At 61.4% G+C, this 17,397-nt stretch overlaps 1 protein-coding gene across 1 annotated transcript in view; it reads left to right on the forward strand.

Moving 5' to 3' along the window:
• SORCS2 (sortilin related VPS10 domain containing receptor 2) overlaps positions 1-17,397 on the forward strand; it is a 448,292-nt gene that overhangs the window by 427,394 nt on the left and 3,501 nt on the right. The window contains exons 18-26 of the mRNA XM_035005356.1: positions 1,189-1,360; positions 6,646-6,832; positions 7,115-7,248; positions 8,194-8,317; positions 9,599-9,711; positions 10,654-10,779; positions 13,393-13,492; positions 14,080-14,182; positions 16,595-16,740. Coding sequence (XP_034861247.1) covers positions 1,189-1,360; positions 6,646-6,832; positions 7,115-7,248; positions 8,194-8,317; positions 9,599-9,711; positions 10,654-10,779; positions 13,393-13,492; positions 14,080-14,182; positions 16,595-16,740 — 1,205 coding nt within the window. The remainder of the gene's footprint in view (positions 1-1,188; positions 1,361-6,645; positions 6,833-7,114; positions 7,249-8,193; positions 8,318-9,598; positions 9,712-10,653; positions 10,780-13,392; positions 13,493-14,079; positions 14,183-16,594; positions 16,741-17,397) is intronic.

The raw sequence follows: 17,397 nt of genomic DNA on the forward strand, positions 1-17,397 counted from the left end.
ATCCATCCATCCATCCATCCATCCATCCATCCATCCATCCATCCATCTCTCTTCCATCCATCATTCACCCATCATCCCTCCAGCCATCAACCACAGCAGCCTCTCTGGTGCACTCACTAGGGTGTGGCAAGCAGGGACACTTGTCAGGAGTGTCAGAGCTAGGGCCCACATCAAGAGTGAAGGGTTGCACATCGGACCGTGTGCACACTCTGGGCACCAAGGTGCCGTGGGGGGTAGCTCTTAGATGTATTTTCTTCTGAATTAATCCAGTGTGTTTTGCATGATAAACCCCTGAATGTGTGTCTCCGTGGCTGAGCTCTGGGGGCAGGAGGGGGCTCCAGGCTCAGGGAGGTGGGCAGAGCCAGGCTCTTTGGCAGTGATGCAAGTTTTATGGACCCAGCGTCCCTGTGTAGCCTGAGGGAGCTTCACAATCGGCAAGTCAGTTGATGCCACCCCCGGCAAACCTAAAAGGTTCATCAGAGCCCGTGGTCTCTGCATCCCAACCCCTGCCCAGCCTCCTCCCAGCCCTGCTCCCCACTCTGGCTCCAGCCGCCCACCACAGGACCTTTGCCCATGCTGGTCCTGCTGCCTGGGTGCCCTTCCCTCTCCTGCTCGCCCTTCCGACTTCAGCTGAAAGCCGCTCTCTCAGGGACTGATTCCTAGAGCTTGTGGGTGGTGATTTTACCTTGATGTGGGGGGGTAGCGTGGCGCAGTCTGCTTCCCGCACTGGGCCGTCTCCCTGGCAAGGGCAGAGGCTGTATGTGGTCCACCCGTCCCCAGCAGATACGCGGTGGGAAGGAGTCGCTGGATCAGGTGTCCTCTAGCCGGGTGGTGAGGAAGGGAGTCCCGGACCCTCTTGGGCACGTTTCTCAGCGAGGCCCCAGCATTCAGGCTGCGCCCAGTCACACCCTCGCCCACAAGAGGTGTTAGGGTTGTCGTAAGTCCTGTGACTGCACAGGGAAGCGGCCGGCCACCCCCCACCTCTCCTGGCCTCTTAGCTCCGACATGGGGCAGCAATGGCTCTCGGTGGGGCCAGGAGGAGGCTGGGAGGCCAGGAGGAGGCCGGGCATCCGTGAGGAGGCCGCCAGCCGGGAGCCACACCTTGCCACCGGCGAGTCCCCGCCAGGCCGCGGGGCCCGTGCCCTCCCCCGCCGTCTGTGCAGGCCCTGACCCACCCTCTGGCTGCAGGTACCGGAAGGTGGTGTCCAACGTGTGTGAGGGCGGCGTGGACCCTCGGCAGAGCCCCTCGCAGCTGCAGTGCCCGCTCACGCCTCCCCGGGGCCTGCAGGTCAGCATCCGCGGCGACGCAGTGGCCGTGCGGCCCAGAGAGGACGTCCTGTTCGTGGTGCGGCAGGAGCAGGTGAGCGTGCTGTGCTGTCCCCGCGGGGCCACTCCCGCCGGACCAGCAGGGGACGGGGGGTGAGTGGGTGTCCCCTCCGCTTCCAGGCGGTTTGGAGCAGAATCATCTAAGCGGGCGTTTTCCAAGCTGAGGGGGTAAAAGCAGGCCGGAAGCCCCCTCCCCAGGCCCCGAGCAGCATCCGAACCGCAGAGGACAATGGAATATGGGGGGTCACCGTGCAACCAGCACATGCGCGGGGACCCTTCTGTGCATGGCGGAGTGTGTTTACTGGACTCTGACGCTTCCAAGATCTATTCGTTCCTGTGGGTGGCAATTTGTTAAACCTCTAATCGTATTGATTTAGTTAATCTGGAATCTTAAGAAAAGCAGAAAATTTAAAAAAACAACACACACTATTGGGCACCTGGGTGGCTCAGTCGTTAAGCGTCTGCCTTCGGCTCAGGTCATGGTCCTAGGGTCCTGGGATCGAGCCCCGCATCGGGCTCCCTGCTCGGCGGGGAGTCTGCTTCTCCCTCTGACCCTCCCCCCTCTCATGTGCTCTCTCTCATTCTCTCTCTCTCTCTCAAAAAAAAAAAAAAATCTTAAAACCAAACGGAGGGGCGCCTGGGTGGCTCAGTCGTTAAGCGTCTGCCTTCGGCTCAGGTCAGGGTCCCAGGACCCTGGGATCGAGCCCCGCATCGGGCTCCCTGCTCAGCGGGAAGCCTGCTTCTCCCTCTCCCACTCCCCCTGCTTGTGTTCCTGCTCTCGCTGTCTCTCTCTGTGTCAAATAAATAAATAAAAGCTTAAAAAAAAAAAAAAAAAACACACACTATTACTTATAATCCCAGAACCAAAGATAAATCCTGAAGGTAGATGATAGACAGATATGGATTTAATTCTATATAATATATACGAATATGTAAATTCCCTCCCAGTCTTCTACTTTCTCTCTTTTTCTCTTTAGTGCAAGTGTTACATATTCTTCTGACTTAAAAAAAGAATTTATACTCATGGTATAACATTTGAAAAACACCTAAAATGTCAAGAATATAAATATCACCAAAAACCCTGTTCCGCCCCAAGGTAACAACTGCTAAGTTTTGTATTTTCTTCTAGTCTTTTAAAATTAATATACAGCATGCTTATTTTTCTGATTATAGAAATAGCAAACTCCCTGTAGAGCATCCAAAAACAGAAATCAGAAAATCTTACTGACATGCAGGAAATTCAAAGCGAAGGAATGGCACAGAGGAGAAGCCAGCTCCCACCGGAGGGAGACCCGCCCCGGGACCACTGGCCGTCTGTGCATGGGGCTCTGTTGGATGCTCGGATCTTTGGTTAACAAATATGCCGAATGAAGCGAGTTCAGCTTTATAACTGTGTGTGCATTGTTTAGCACACGTCCTTCCAAATATGGTGCCCCGATGATGACAGAGGTCTTTGATGTCTGCTGTCATGCAGACAGGGAGACTGAGGCCAGAGGGCATGGAGCTGTATGTGTGAGCGCCCATGTGCCCAGCTGGGAAACCCTGGCTCAGAGAGGTGCAGTGGCTCGCCCGAGGCCACACAGTAACAGGTGACAGAGCTCCGCGTGGACATTGCCTGGTCTGTGGTCCCCTGTGCTGATGAGCCTGGTCCTGACATTCATGCTTGGGGCCTTGGGGGTGGCCCCGGGGCGGCGGTTGGGCATCTGACACAGCTTGGTGTGGCGGGAGGATGATGCCCCCTCCCCAGGTGGGGCCCCTGGACCCTCAGAGTGGACCCACCTGCTGCCCAAGTTCTAGCACAGACTTCCAGGAAAAATGGCCATCTGCTGCCCCCTAGAGCCTTCCATCTGGGCAACATGGTCCATCTGCTGAGTCCCTAGCTGAAGCCAGGACAGGACAGGCCAGTCAGCCCCACCGCCCCAGTGGTCCCCAGCCTTGATTGCACGGGATCGCTGGAGTGACCAAAAGATGCTCTCGCAAGAGAGGTCTCCCGGCACACTCCCCTATCCAGAAGGACTGCTGGCTTCCTCATGGAGGCGGGGAGAGCTTGGGAGCTTGGGTGGGGGGTGGACGCACACTCATGCACGCTCACACACACTCACATTCTCACACACTGACTACAGAAATTCGGACACACCCTCACCACGTGTTCACACACTCGTAAGCACTCACACTGACACACAAGTCACACCCACCCGCCCTCATGCACAGGCCAAGCTGCGTGCGGAACTAGCTGGATCTGGGGCGGGGGCCAAGTTCTGTAAGCATCCGAGATTTAAAAATAAGAGCTGATAGAGAACCCAGAAATAGACCCACATAGAAGTGTGCAGCTGATTTTGACACAGGAGCGAAAGCATCTCAGGGGAGGGAGGACGGTCCTCAGCAAACGAACTGTCAGTAAAAATGAGCCTCGGCTGGAACCTCACACCTGATACAAGATCAGCTCAGAATGGACCACAGAGGTCAATGGAAAGCCGAAAACTATCAGTCCTTTGGGAAAGAGATAGAAAATATGCAGATCTAGGGCTAGGCCAAGCATTCATAGAGTGGACGCTGGAAGCATCACCTGTAGAGGAAATTTGGCAAGTCGGACTTTGAGTCAGACACCTGTGTGCTGAGGAAGACCCCGTAGAGAAGGTGAAAAGCAAGCTACGGAGGTAATATTTACCCAGCATGCATCCGGTGAGCACTGGTACCTAGAACACATAAAGAGCAGGAAGAAAACAACGCTCCGTGTAGGAAGCAGGTCAAGGACATAGAGGGACGGTTCACCGCAGACGACGGGCAGGTGACCGGCGAGCCCACGAAAGTCGTTCAGCCTCACTGGCCGTTAGGGAAATGCGAATCCAACCCCAGTGACAGGTCACTGCAAGCCTACAACAGTGGCCCAAATAAGACACAGCGACACCACCAAGTGCTGGCGAGGATGCGGAGAAGCCGGACCCCCCATGCGCGGATCCCTCATACGCGGGAGCCCAGGATGGGACCACCAAGCTGGAAAACAGTGGGGCAGTTTCTTAAAAAACTAAACACGGAACCACCCCGTGACTCAGCACGTGCGCTCCTGGGCGTGTGTCTCGGAGAAATGAAGACTTGTGTCCACACAGAACCCGCACGCGAGCGTTCACGGCAGCTTTATGGCAGAAGGGCCAGGAGCTGGGAACACCCAGACATCCTCCGAGGGGCGTCTGCCCGAACAGTGGTGCAGCCACCGCGTGGGACACGACTCAGCAGTGAGAAGGACAGGTGACTGCTACGTGCCACGACCCGGGTGAGTCTCCGGAGAGTTAAACTGAATGAGAAAAAGGCAACCCCAGCGACTCTGTGCTGTCGGATTCCATTTATAGGATGTTCTCGAGACGACATGAGTGCAGAAATGGAGGACAGATGAGTCGGGGGTGTGACGGGGGGCGGGCGGTGGCTCGGCGGCTTGGCACCCCGGCTGTGTCTGTGTCCACGTCCTAGCTGTGACATTCTGGTTTCGGCAGGCGTTAGCTCCGAGCGTGTGGTATGGGGCACACGGGATCTGTCTTGGTCCCTACAAACTACATGGGAACTGGCGGTTGTCTCAGAATAAGTCATTCACATCTTGACAGCGGGCACAAGACGCAGCAGGGCGCGGGGGTGGGGTTACGGGGACGGATCTCCTTGCCTGCGTGTTTGCTGTCTGTCGCGTGGTTGCTGGACTATGTTCTGATCACGGCAAAAATGACAAGTTATTTTAACCAAGTATAACGTTTATCAACGGGTATCCGTCAGTGGCCCACCGGCAGGAACACGGGGTCCAAAGGCACACGGTTGTGCCCCACATACCTCGGAGCCACCGGGCTTCCCAGATGCATCCATCTTGCACAGAGCCCCTGCCCCCCGGAGCAAGGTGGGCTTGAGACCCTGCTCCCGTGGTCCCCATGAGGCCGCATGTCCACAGGGCCCTGGACAGTGAGCCAGTCTGCCCCGCGGTTCTAGCCCAGCACGTGGGGACAATCGGACGCCATGCAAACTGTTGTCCCAGGGACCACGTGCTGTTAGGCACAAGACAGCATGTGGTTCTCTCCCGGGTTCGGAGGCTGGAAATCCGAAATTAAGGCGTTGGCAGAACCTGGCTCCCGCTGGAGGCTCTGGGGAGGGAGTCTTCCCTGTCTTGTCAGTTTCTGGGGCGCTGGTGTCCCTTTTCTTGTGGCTCTGTGTGGTCTCTGCCCTGTCGCCACGTGGCCGTCTCTTCTGTGTCCCAAGCCCCTGCCTCTCCTTATAAAGACATGGCCACTGGCTGGGAGCCCATCCTACTCCAGCCTGACCTCATCTTAACTAATCGCTTCTGCAAAGACCCTATTTCCAAATAAGGCCACATTCTGAGTTCTGGGGGCACGTGGATTTGGGGGTACAGACACTATTCAACCATCCACCATATCTGTGGAGAAAGTTAAGTGAATATAATTTATGGGAAAGGGCTTTGTCAAGTTTTCTCTGCAGGCATAGAATGAGAGGATCATAAATGGTCAGTGTGAATCCTGTGTCATTCTGGGTCAGCAGGAAGTGGTTTTCGGGGCGTTCCTGCAGGGCAGGGCGGTAGGAAGGGGTGATGGGGCAGGGCAGAGGGGAGAGGGGGAGCTCGAAAACACTTTCTTGCTGTGAAGTGGAGAAAGATACTGTTTCCCGTTTCCTTCCCTCGATTTCCCGCGCCTCAGTGAGGAAATGGTGGTTTGTGGGGGGGCTGGCTCCCCAGCCGGAGGGGCGTGAGGCCGTCAGACAGCCCCGTGCTGCTCAAACCCGGGGAAGGGGCAGCAGGTGCAGGGAGCATCACGCTGCATAGACCCTGCATGTCTGACCGGCACCCCAGCTCCGCAGAGAATGGGATCAAAGAAACACTCAGGAAGCAACCGAGAAGGGAAAACAACGTTTTCCCAATTTTCAGGGAAACCCCTTAGGAGTCTTCCCATGTGCGATCTTCCTGGCCATGTTCCTGACACCCTGCAGCCTGTGCGGGGGGCTCCCTCCCTCCGGCTCCGGGCTCAGGCCTTAGTGGCTGTCCCCACCGGCCGGCCCGCCACCCTGAGCGCTCCCTCTGCAGCCGGGCACACCTGGCCCTGGGCCCTGCCCCCACCCCCCTGTGTCTCTGTGGCTCCCGGGCCCACCTGCCCTCTGCAGCCCCGCACGCCAGGCTGGCCGCCCCAACGGCAGGGCGGGTTTGGTTCCTGGGGGCCTGGGGCCTGGGGCCCACGCCCTGTGAGGGAAGGAGTGAGGGGATGAAGAGCACGCGAGCCACCGCAGGCCCCTCCGCTTTGCCATCCCCCCTAAGTGGCCTCGTGGGGTTTCCTGCAGGGAGATGTCCTGACCACCAAGTACCAAGTGGACCTGGGGGACGGCTTGAAGGTCGTGTACAGGAACCTCACGCTGAGCGAGGAGCCCATCCGGCACCGCTACGAGAGCCCTGGTGTCTACCGCGTGTCCGTCAGGGCGGAGAACGTGGCTGGGCACGACGAGGCCGTGCTCTTTGTCCAGGTCAACCGTAAGTCCGTCGCCCCTTTGAGGCCCAGAGTCCGCCCCTGGGGCAGAGAGAACCTGGTCCTTGGGGGAATGCAGGGAGTCCCTGGGGCAGCGACAGGAACCCGGGCTGGCGAGCCCGCAGGTGGGGAGCAGGCAGGCGGGCTCAAGTCCACGCCCTGGCAGTGTGTGCGGTGGTAGGCTGGGGGGTGATGCGGGGGGAAGTGATGACGGTGTCCAAGAAGCCCCCTCTGAAATAGCCAGGGCCCTGGTGTCCCCCAACCCCGGCCTTTCCCGCGACCCGCAGCCCCCCTCCAGGCCCTCCACCTTGAAGTGGTTCCCGTGGTCGGCGTCAACCAGGAGGTGAACCTCACAGCCATGCTGCTGCCCCTGAACCCTAACCTCACCGTCTTCTACTGGTGGATCGGCCACAACCTGCAGGTGCGCAGGCCCTGGGACCCACGGTGCAGCCCTGGCTGAGAGTGGGGGGCAGGGCCCTGCCCCGGGGCCTGGGCGGAAGGGCACAGGGTATGACAGCGTGGAGTGGAGGCGAGCACACACCAGCCTTTCTTCCGGAGCCCTCGCTGCTCGGGTCCGGCTCTGAGTCAGGCAGACGCAGAAGAAAGCGGACCAGACCCGGCCTTTTCCTGGGGAAAGAGATGTGAACAAAGCAGGTGACCCGAGTTGTGATAAGCGTCACAGGAAGGGGATGGGTGAGGTGTTGTGAGCTCCAGGGAAGATCAGGACATTTCTAGTCTGGGTGTTGGGTGTGGTCAGGGAAGGCTTTGTTGGGGAGGGGGCCACTGGGGCTGGACCTGATGTCAGAAGCCTCACCCAGAGCCCTGGGTTGTACCCTGTAAGCAGCGGGGAGCCACAGATGATGGCTGGTAGCAGGGCTGGAGGGTCTCTGTGGGCAGGGATGCCCATCCTTAGCCTGCAGGCCCTCAGGACCCACAGAGGGCCATCTTTCCCTCATTCAGTGGGTTGCAGCCCTGCGCCCCAAGCAGAAAGACCCCAACAGCGGCTGAAGGCCCCGACGCAGAGGCCCCAGGTTGTGTTTCTCTGGAATGCGGAGGGTTGAGGAAGGTGCTAGGCTCTGGGTTCAAATCACAACTCAGCTTCTTCCAGCCCAGCAATCCGGGCAGGTCCAGGACGAAGGGGACACCGGGACACTTGGTCCAGGCTACATTGGCTTAGAGCCAGTGGCTCTGGGGGTGGGAGGGTCCTCCCCGTGCCCCCCGGTGCTGCCCCCATGTCCTGACCAGAGCAGGGGAGAGAGAGCGTTCTCAGTGAGGCCCTGGGCAGCAGGAGGGACCATGGGTCCAGCTGTCCCATGTGGGGCTGCCCGCCACCCCCGGCCCTGACCCCCACTCGTGTCCCCTGCAGCCCTTGCTCTCCTTGGAGAACTCCGTGACCACGCGGTTTGCAGACACAGGGGATGCGCGCGTGACGGTGCAGGCGGCCTGTGGAAGCTCAGTGCTGCAGGACTCCAAGGTGGTCCGCGTGCTGGGTGAGTCCCCGTGCCCGGGTCGGGCAGCGCGTCTCGTCCTTCGCAGGAGCCCCGGGTTTGGGTGACGGGGGCACTGTAAGCCGCTGACACCTGGTTATGCTGGGCAGCCACAGGCTAGAGAGAGGAGCCCGTGAACACAGCCTGGACGCTCCCCGGCTCCCCGGCCTCAGTTTTCCCGTCTGTAAAAGGAACACGGACACGTCTCTGTGTCCGTGGCTGGCACTCACGGGCCTCACACAGCACAGACGGGGGCACGGCTGAGTGATGTGTCACGGTCACCCGGCGATGCTCCCAGGACCCTGACCTCTCCCGCCACCTGTCCTCTGAGCCCTGTAACACAGCCTTTGTTGAGACTCCGTTCTGAATCCGCACCCCATTTACTGGTGCTCACTGGGGGCCCCAAGGCCCTCGCGGGAGACATTTACCATAGGAGATTCATCCTCAGCCTGGAAGAGACCCCGTCCCCCAGCCTGTGTGCTGTTGGCCTCGTCACACCAGTGAAACCTCCTTCAGGCTTTGAGAACAGCCTCTCCCGTGGACCACAGCCATCAGTTAAATATTTAGCCGGCCTGCCCTTGGCTGTTCCTGCGTTCACAAACACGTCCGCTCAGGGTCCTGAGCTCAGAGCTCGGAAATAGTCACCCCTACCCCGCTGTGAGATGCCGAGTTCTCTGTTCACAAAGCATGTGTCCCTGGGCCGCTCATCCCTGCAAAGCCTCCTCCCATTCCCCAAGTGAGAAACCCGGGGTTCGGGAGGAACATGGAGAGAGTACAGTGAGCCCCGAAGCTGCGGGTGCAGGGCCCGCTCACCAGCACTGGCAGGTGGCTCTGGAGTGGGCCTCCGAGCTGGGGACCCCGGGACACGTGCAGGAAAGGGAAGGTGCGGCCTCTGCCCTCGCGGGACTCTTACTCTGGTGGGGGGACCAGCCCAGTGAAGTCCATGGATCCCTGGGGGATGGAAACCCAGCCTCATGGGGCGTGCACGTCCTTGAGAGGGAGAGGGCAGATCTTACAGTGTGCGGGCCAGGCCCTCCCTCCCCAGTGGGCACCGTTCGTTGTTGTCATCAGTGGGTCAGTGATCACTACTTGGTGCCAGTCGGTGAGGTGGGCTCTGCCCAGAGCAAGCAGCTGCCGTCACAGGGAGGACTCTCGTTTTCCAAAAGCGGGCCACGGGGTCTGACTATGGGCAGTCCTGGGCCACCCAGGACGGGTGGCCTCCTGCGGCGGGCAGAGACCCACTGCCCAGGACTGACCCGCTCGCCCGTCTCTGCCTCTCTTCAGACCAATTCCAGGTGGTGCCTCTGCAGTTTTCCAAGGACCTGGACGCACACAATCCCAATACCCCTGAGTGGAGAGAGGACGTCGGCCTGGTGGTGACCCGGCTGCTCTCTAAGGTGCCGCCCAGCACCTGCAGGCGCCCCGGAGAAGCAGGGGTTGGGGGAGCCTGGACCCCCTGGTGGGGCGAGGGGGACTGCCCTCAGTCAGTGACCCAGCCTCAGGCTGGCTGCCCAGGGTGTTGGAGGACGGCTAGGGCCCGCTGCCCTGGCTCTAGGGGACCTGTGGCTGGAGCGCCACCTTGCAGGGGAGGGACAGGCTGGCCTCCGTGCGCATTGAGTGAGCCCCAGCTGTTTGCCCAGGACACAGTCACTGTCCTCTGCTGGCCCAGAATCTCCTGAATGGGATTTTCATTTATTCACGGAGTTTCTCTTCTGGGCCGGACACTGGAGACAGAGAGAGGAATCAGTGTGCTTGCCCCCGGGGAGCTCACCAAGAGCAGACAGAGGCCTCGGGGTGGGCAGGAACACCGGCCCCTACAGTCATCCATGGCTGCCACCGGCTGAGGCCCGCTCTGGCCGTGACTCCCCTCAGTCCGTTAATAATGCTGGTGATACTGTCCTGAATAGGAGTTTGCCAGGTGAAAGTGCACGGAGTGGGGTTCTCAGGAGGCAGAGGGACCTGTAGAAGCTGAGCTTTATGGGTTGAAGGAGTTGTATGATCAGGAGCCCTGACATCTGGAAGGACACTAGCCAGAGAGGGGCCTGCTCAGTTACCCTGGCCACGGTGTGAGGAGTGGACTAGAGGGGGCAGGCCTGGCCCAGGGGAGGCTGGTGTCGGGGGTGAAGGGCAGAGGGACCAGGAGGGCTGCAGGAGGTGGAATGTGGTCACAGGGTCCTGGGGCCATCCCCGTGTGTGCAGGGGTCAGGAATAGCTTGCAGGACAGACGGCCAGGACTTGGACAGGCCAAGAGTGGAGAGAGGGTAATCCTGGGGGCCCTGGAGTGCAGCAGGGGACAGAGGAGGCAGGTGGGTCAGAGTGGCTCGTCTGTGTCCCCACAGGAGACCAGTGTCCCTGAGGAGCTGCTGGTGACCGTTGTAAAGCCGGGACTGCCCACCTTGGCCGACCTGCACGTGCTCCTGCCCCCTCCCAGGCCCACAAGGAAGAGGAGCCTCCCCAGTGACAAGGTATCTCCTGCATCCGCAGGACCCAGGTTCTCTGCACCGCCTGGGCTTCGTGGCCTAGTGCCGGGGGCTTGGGGGGGAACTACAACCAGCACGGAAGTCTCAGTGGCCACGGAAAGGCCCATTTCTCGCCAATCACTGCCCAACATAGGTGGCTGGCTGCCCCCCTAGGACCCGGGTGGCCTCCAAGGTCACTGTTTTGGGGATTGGGGAGGCACAAGGCACCGGGGCCAGACCACCCCACAGGGGGACGTGCGTCACCTCCTTTCCCATTCTGCTGGCTGGCGCTGGTCACCCCGGCCCGAGCTGACTGTGAGGGCCATGGACTCCCAAGGCGTAGGTCTCAGGACTCAGCCCCCATGTAGTCAGCAAATGTCTTCACTGCGTAGTCCAGCTTCCAAATAATAGCCCTCATCTGGAGGGGCGGAGGACCCGCTGTGTGGCGGGCATGGGATGGGGACCCAAAAATAAGTCGGAGCTGCTTCACGCCCCCAGGGTAGCTGTCACTGTTCCCCAAACAGCAAGCTGGGTCGCGTGCAGAATCGGGACCCCTCCTGCGCTGCCGAGCCCCGCCGGCTGCTCCCCGAAAGGGTAGGCTGAGTTAGCAGATGATGCGGCAGCTCCGCCCCCTGGGGCGCGGACCCAGGAGCACCGCAGCTGTTCATCCACGCGCACAGGGAGGGTCACAGCGGCCCAGAGTGGCCACACGTGCCTCAACGGGGTGGGTGAACAAGATGCGTCCCCGCGCACCACCGAACCTTACTCAGCCGTAAAAAGCAAGGGAGCTCTGACACCTGCTACCATTTGGACGAAGCCCGCAAACAGGACGCCAAGGGAGGGAAGCGGGTCCCGGAGGCCACCTGCTGCACGACCGCGTTGATGGAATTGTCCACAACAGGCCGGTGCACGGAGGCAGAAGGCGGAGGTGGTTGCCAGGGGCGGGAGGGGCGGGCACCTGGTTTCCAGAAGGAAGGATGAAAATGTTCTGGAAGCAGATCGTGCCGATAGTCACGCAGCTGCAAATATACCAAAAACTGTGGAATTGTGTGCTTGAAGAAAGTACATGTTATCTCAAAAAAAAAAAAATATGAGTCAGAAGCTCAGCTACCTCCGGACTAGTCGTGAGACGGATGCTCACGGAGGCCGTCTGGAAGACGGACCAGCACTGGGCAAGGGCAGCAAGGCCCGCGGCACCCCTGAGGATGGGCGGTTGCGTCTCCTTCTACAGGCGAGGGAAGTGAGGCTCGGTGGGGGGCACGTCAGGAAGGACAGAGGGGACACGGAGCCCCACGGTCACTCTGGCTGCAGGCCCACCATGCCCAGGCTGCCTCCTAGTAGACATGTAACTGTGTGGGCCTGACCCTAGCATTTCCCAAAGGGCATCTGCATCCACACCTGGGGGCGCCCAGGCCTGCCAAGCCCCCGGGCCCTGCCTTGCGGGGTCTCTGGAGGTGGGACTGCAGAGGCTGGAGAGGGACTATACTCATTTTTCAGACGGGGAGCTGACCGTAGAGGCTCGGCAGCTTGGGGAAGGCACGGCGGGGCTCGGGGGCCTCCCTCACTCTTGCCCCCCGAGTTGGCGAGCAGATGAGCTAATTCTGCAGTAGTCAGGTGTGGGCGCTTAGGAGAGATTTGGAAGGAGGCGGAGGAGGGACAGAGGGGCACCCCACCCCCGTTGTCCTGAGTGCTGAGAGTAAGCCGCGGGCCGAGGTCGGTGAAAAATCACAGGGACTCGTCCTGGCCACGGCCGGCGCAGCAGCCCCCTGGCCCTTGCTGGGCGCTGGGCACGGGGCTAGAGGCATCCCACGAGGTGTTCCTTCGAAGCCTCGCATCGACCCTCGAAACAGAGAGGTGCTGGGGTCTCCGACAGTGCAGAGCCACGTGCCTTGAAATCCGGGGCTGTTTTGGCTTGTCGTTGTCATGGTCCCTGATGGGGACTCCTCTTTCCCAGGGAACACCAGGTGCTAAAACGCTGTGCGTGGAGACTGAGTTTGGCCCCCCAAGGCACCTGGGAGGGGGTGCTGGGGACTGCCGTCCCTTGGGAGGTCCCCTTCCCCAATACCTCTACACCCACCTGTTGGAGGAATGATCTCTGAGCACCCACAAGGGCCATTGGTTCCCTTCTGAGCACCAGGAAGACTCCCCCTCATGAAACAGCAAGCCAGCCCCATCTCCCACCCCTGCTGCCTCCACATCACCTCCTGGGATGGCTCTCCCTCGTGTGGGGTCACTTCCTTGCCTGGGTCACCTGTCCTGTCCCCATCTCATCCTCGTCTTGGTCTTCCTCCTCTGAGAAGACTTCCCTGACCACTGCCAGGCCTGAGGGCCTCCTGGAGCACCCCTGGGTTCCCCAGCTTCACCACACTCTGGTCCCGACCAAAATGAGAGCTCTTAGGTCCCGGCTGGGTCACCTTTGTGCCCCATTGTAGGCTCTTGGTGAAAGCTGGCTGCTGGGTGAGTATTTCCATGTTACAGGTGAGGAGACTGAGACCCAAGGAGGCTGAGTGGCCCCCCAACCCCTTGGCTCTGGAGAGTCAGAGCGGACATCTGCCCAGCTCCCCACTCCCTCCGGTGGGTCCCAGAAGACCCTCTTCACTCTCCCCCTCCTGCTTTCAGAGACTCACGGCCATCCAGCAGGTGCTGAAGGCACAGAAGATCAGCTTCCTTCTGCGGGGCGGGGTCCAGGTCCTGGTGGCCATGAGGGACACGGACACAGGTGAGGGGCCGGGCACTTCCCCCGGCCTGGCCCGGGCTTGCCCTGCAGGGTGGGGTGGACGTGCATCCCGGCCCCTGTTACTTCGGGGACTGGGGGCCGAGGGCTCCTCCTGCCTAGGTGGTCGCCTCCGGTTACGACCGGGTCAGGTCCAAGGGCCTCGCTCTCTACACAAATGCAGCACCGAGCACTGGCTTTGATTTACATGGACATTTAGGGTCTCGGGTGACCTCGGCCCCCCGCCCCCACCGATCGCAGTGTGACCTTTCCCATTTTGGGCAAGCATGTTTGCAGAAGCTGAGGAGCTTCCCTCTGCTCTGGAGAGACATGGTGCCCATCGGGAAACGTGGCAGGCTTGCCGCACGCCAGCAGAAGTGTGCCCAGAGGGGTTCTGTCCGCTTCCAGAAGGAAGGCCCGGGGCCCCACGGGTACACAGTGGGAGTCCAGGGGGCCCAGGGGCTGGGGTTCCCCGAGACCTGCCCACGCCGCTCAGCCACATCTGGAGGACCTGCCAGACCATCTTCCTGTCCCGGGAGACCGGGGAGGGGACGGGTGCCCAACCCCCCGACCACCGGCTGCTTTGCTTGCAGACTCGCAGAGGCTGGGAGGCACCGGAGGCTACTGGGCAGTGGCGGTCCTCTTGGTCATCGGACTCTTCGCGGTGGGCGCGTTCATCCTCTACAAGTTCAAAAGGCAAGGCCACCTGGCCGGCTGGGCGCGAGGTCAGGCCTTGGGCAGCGGCTGCAGGGGATGGGCACTTGTGAGGCCCGCTCTGGGTTCTGAATGGCCCCAGCCCCAGGAGGGCGGGTGGGAGACAGCGGCTCACGAACCCCCGAGCATCTTCCAACCCCACCTTCCTCTCTGCGGGCATTCCCAGCTTTATCTCCCTCAAGTCCACCCCGCCTTGGAGGGCGGCCCCTCTGAAAGCAGTATTTGTCATAGCTAGGAAGTGGCATCTGAGACCAGGATTCCTGGTGCTGAAGCCGGGGCCCCTCCCGACCCCAAAACAGCGTCAGGCTCAAGCCGGTAGGGACCGAGCCCCAGGACTGTAACTGTAGGTGCCCACTCTGCAGCTCACTCCGGGCTGGGGCAGAGGGGCTCCCTTGCTGGCCAGGCGCCTTCCGGGCCCCCCTGAGCGGCCGTCTTCAGATGGATGAAAGATGCCCCTGGCCCTTCGAGAGGCAGGTGCACGCCCCCTCTGCCTCCATGGCCTCTCTGGATCACCTTTGCATGGGCCAGGTGGAGAGCTGCGGACCACTTGATTCTGACTGAGGCAGGGGTCCCCGTGATCTCCATTTGAAGAGTCTGCTCTCAGCCTCAAGGCTCTGCCGTCTCCTCCTGCCCCCGATGTGCGTGGTGCCGGCCGCAGCCCCGCCATCCGCATGGGTATCCGGCTGATCCCCACACGCAGGGCAGCCCCCCACCCCCCCAGTGAAGGGGTGTCCCTGATCCCCACCCCACTCCCTTCTTACTGCTCTAGCCTGTTCCAACACTCAGGTTCCCTCAGAGGCCACAGGGGTGTGGCCTTGCCAGGTGGGACTTGTGTTATGGCCTCGGTTTCCCGCACTATGGAATGGGCGTGCTGGTTCTCCCCGGGGCGTTAAAGGCCAGCATCCGGCCAGGCCTCCCCCTACTGTGCAAGTGTGTGTGGAAGCCTGGCACCCTGTGTATTTGCAGAGATTAAGCAAAAGGGGGAGCCTTCCAGCCGTATCTGCCCCGTCCGGGTCTCTGCCCTGGAGCACCCTTCACCCTGAGCGCAAGGCCCCATCCAGACTCCTGCCCTGCCGCTGAGCAGCTCCGCGGCGTCCCCTCCCCAGGCCTCAGCTTCCTCATCTGTAAAAGGGGACTAAGGAGGGGGTGGGAAAAGGGAAGGAGGAAAAGAACAGAAGGAGAGGGAGGAGGAGGGGAAGAGGAGGTGGAGAGGAGAAGAGGGAGGAGGGGGAGGGGAGAGAGAGGAGGAGAGGGAGGACGCTGAGTGGGCCCAGAAGGTGCCCCGGACAGGGGTGAGGGTGTACGTGCTGGTCCGCCGCCTGGCACGCTGAGTGTTGTTAGCGAACTGATCGTGCTCCCTGGGTGGGATGGGTCGCCATGGAAACAGTGCAGCCCGGTTCCGGGGGCGAGTGTGCACCCCCAGAGCGCCGATCACACAGGGAAGGCGAGCACAGCAGATAGGTGCCAGGTCGTAGGGAAATCACCGCTGGTCCCGAGGCTCTGGGGTCGGACGTGGCCTGTGGGGGTCCAGGGAGCAGGCTCGGTTTCTGGTGGTGGCTCGGCTGCTGTAACAAAGAGCCCCGAGGGTGACTTCTTGCTCGTGCTGTCCCCTGCAGGGGCTAGCCTCTCGTCCTCCCTCAGGGTCAGGGCCTTTTCAGGGTATGGGAGCCACAGCAGAGGGAAATGAGTTCTGGGGGAACGAGTCATCCGGTAAGGGTTCCAGCCGGAGGTAACGTGTCCCCTTCAGTCACCCTCAGCGGTCTGCGCCCTGCACTCCTGCAGGACTGGCCGGGCCTGGCAAGCAGTGTCGGAGGGAGCCTGCTCCTTCTCGGGGACCGTGGGCACTTTCAGGGTCTCAGACTAACTAGGCATCAGACGTGGAGGAGCCTGGCCTGGGGACCCCGTGCCCAGTCCCAGCACAGGCATGGGGGCTGTGCCCACGGTCTCCTCTCCCTCTGGCCCTGGAGGGACAGGAAATTGGGACCGCACAGGCCCAGGACCCGGAGAGGGCTCAGCAAGCCCCTCTCAGAGCCGGGTGGGCATCCCGTGTGCCATGGGAATGCATGTCCCACCCACCCTGTCAGCGCCCAGGACGCTGCTCTCCCACAAACCAGATGACGGGGGACTAAAGACAGTAAAACACCCCCTCCCTGCAATACGGCCTCAGTCCAGTCCCCGGGGGAGCCAGACAAGGCACACCCATGCACTGGGGCCCAGGGAAATCCAGGGCTGTGGGAGCTCACAGGAGGGAGGGCTTCCTGGAGGAGGTGGTCTGGAGCAGAGAAGGGGCAGGAGAAGAGATCCAGGAGCGTTGTCTGCACCATGCCCAGGAGTGGTCTGGGGCCCAGCGGCCCGGGTGGGACAGCCCCCCTGAGCCCTTCCTCTGCCCCGCAGGAAACGCCCCGGGCGGACCGTGTATGCCCAGATGCACAATGAGAAGGAGCAGGAAATGACGAGCCCCGTGAGCCACGGCCAGGGCGTCCAGAGCGTCATCCAGGGTGAGGAGTTTATAGATGATGATCTCGACTCGCAGACTCTAGGTAACGCCCGCCCTGAAAACCCCCCTCCCCACCCTCCTGCGGGTCCCCGCCTGGCCGCCTCTGGCCAGCTAAGGGCGCAGGACCCACGCCCAGACGGATGGTGGCGCTGTCCCCTCCGGCTGACGAGGGCACGGCCCGAGCTTAAAGGGGGGGTCTGGGGACACGGGGCACCGTCCTCTGCAGCTGACACGGTGCCCTGTTACTGCGGTCTCACCCTCGCGGCCGGCGCTTCTCCCCCACGTCTCTCCCGAGGTGGCACTGACGGTGGCCGGAGTCACCTCCGGGCTTCCGTGCTCAGCCTGGGCCGTTGACTTAGCGGTCAGCTGTGCTCTCTGCAGGGCTGTCCCCCGAACGCCTGCCGCGGCCTCTCCGTGTGGCTTGGGCTCCCGCACAGCGTGGGGGCCACGTCCTCAGAGCACTGAGAGAGCCCAGTCAGCCGGTGGCAGCCGCGTCGCCCTCCATGACTGTCACCCCGGTCACTTGCGTCTCACTCTATCGCTCGAGGCAACCAGAGTCTGTCCATCTTCAGGGGAGGGGACACGGTCTCCACCCTCGGGGGGAGGAGCATGACAAGTCCCGCCTGTACCCCGCCTCTCGGCGGCCGGTCCCCACCTCTCCCAGGCCAGCAGCCAGGGCCCGGCGGCACGGAGGTGCCGT

The sequence above is a fragment of the Mirounga leonina genome, unplaced genomic scaffold (genome assembly GCF_011800145.1).
Source record: "Mirounga leonina isolate KUSES-001 unplaced genomic scaffold, KU_Mleo_1.0 Mir_129, whole genome shotgun sequence".
In the NCBI taxonomy this organism is placed as follows: Eukaryota; Metazoa; Chordata; class Mammalia; order Carnivora; family Phocidae; genus Mirounga; species Mirounga leonina.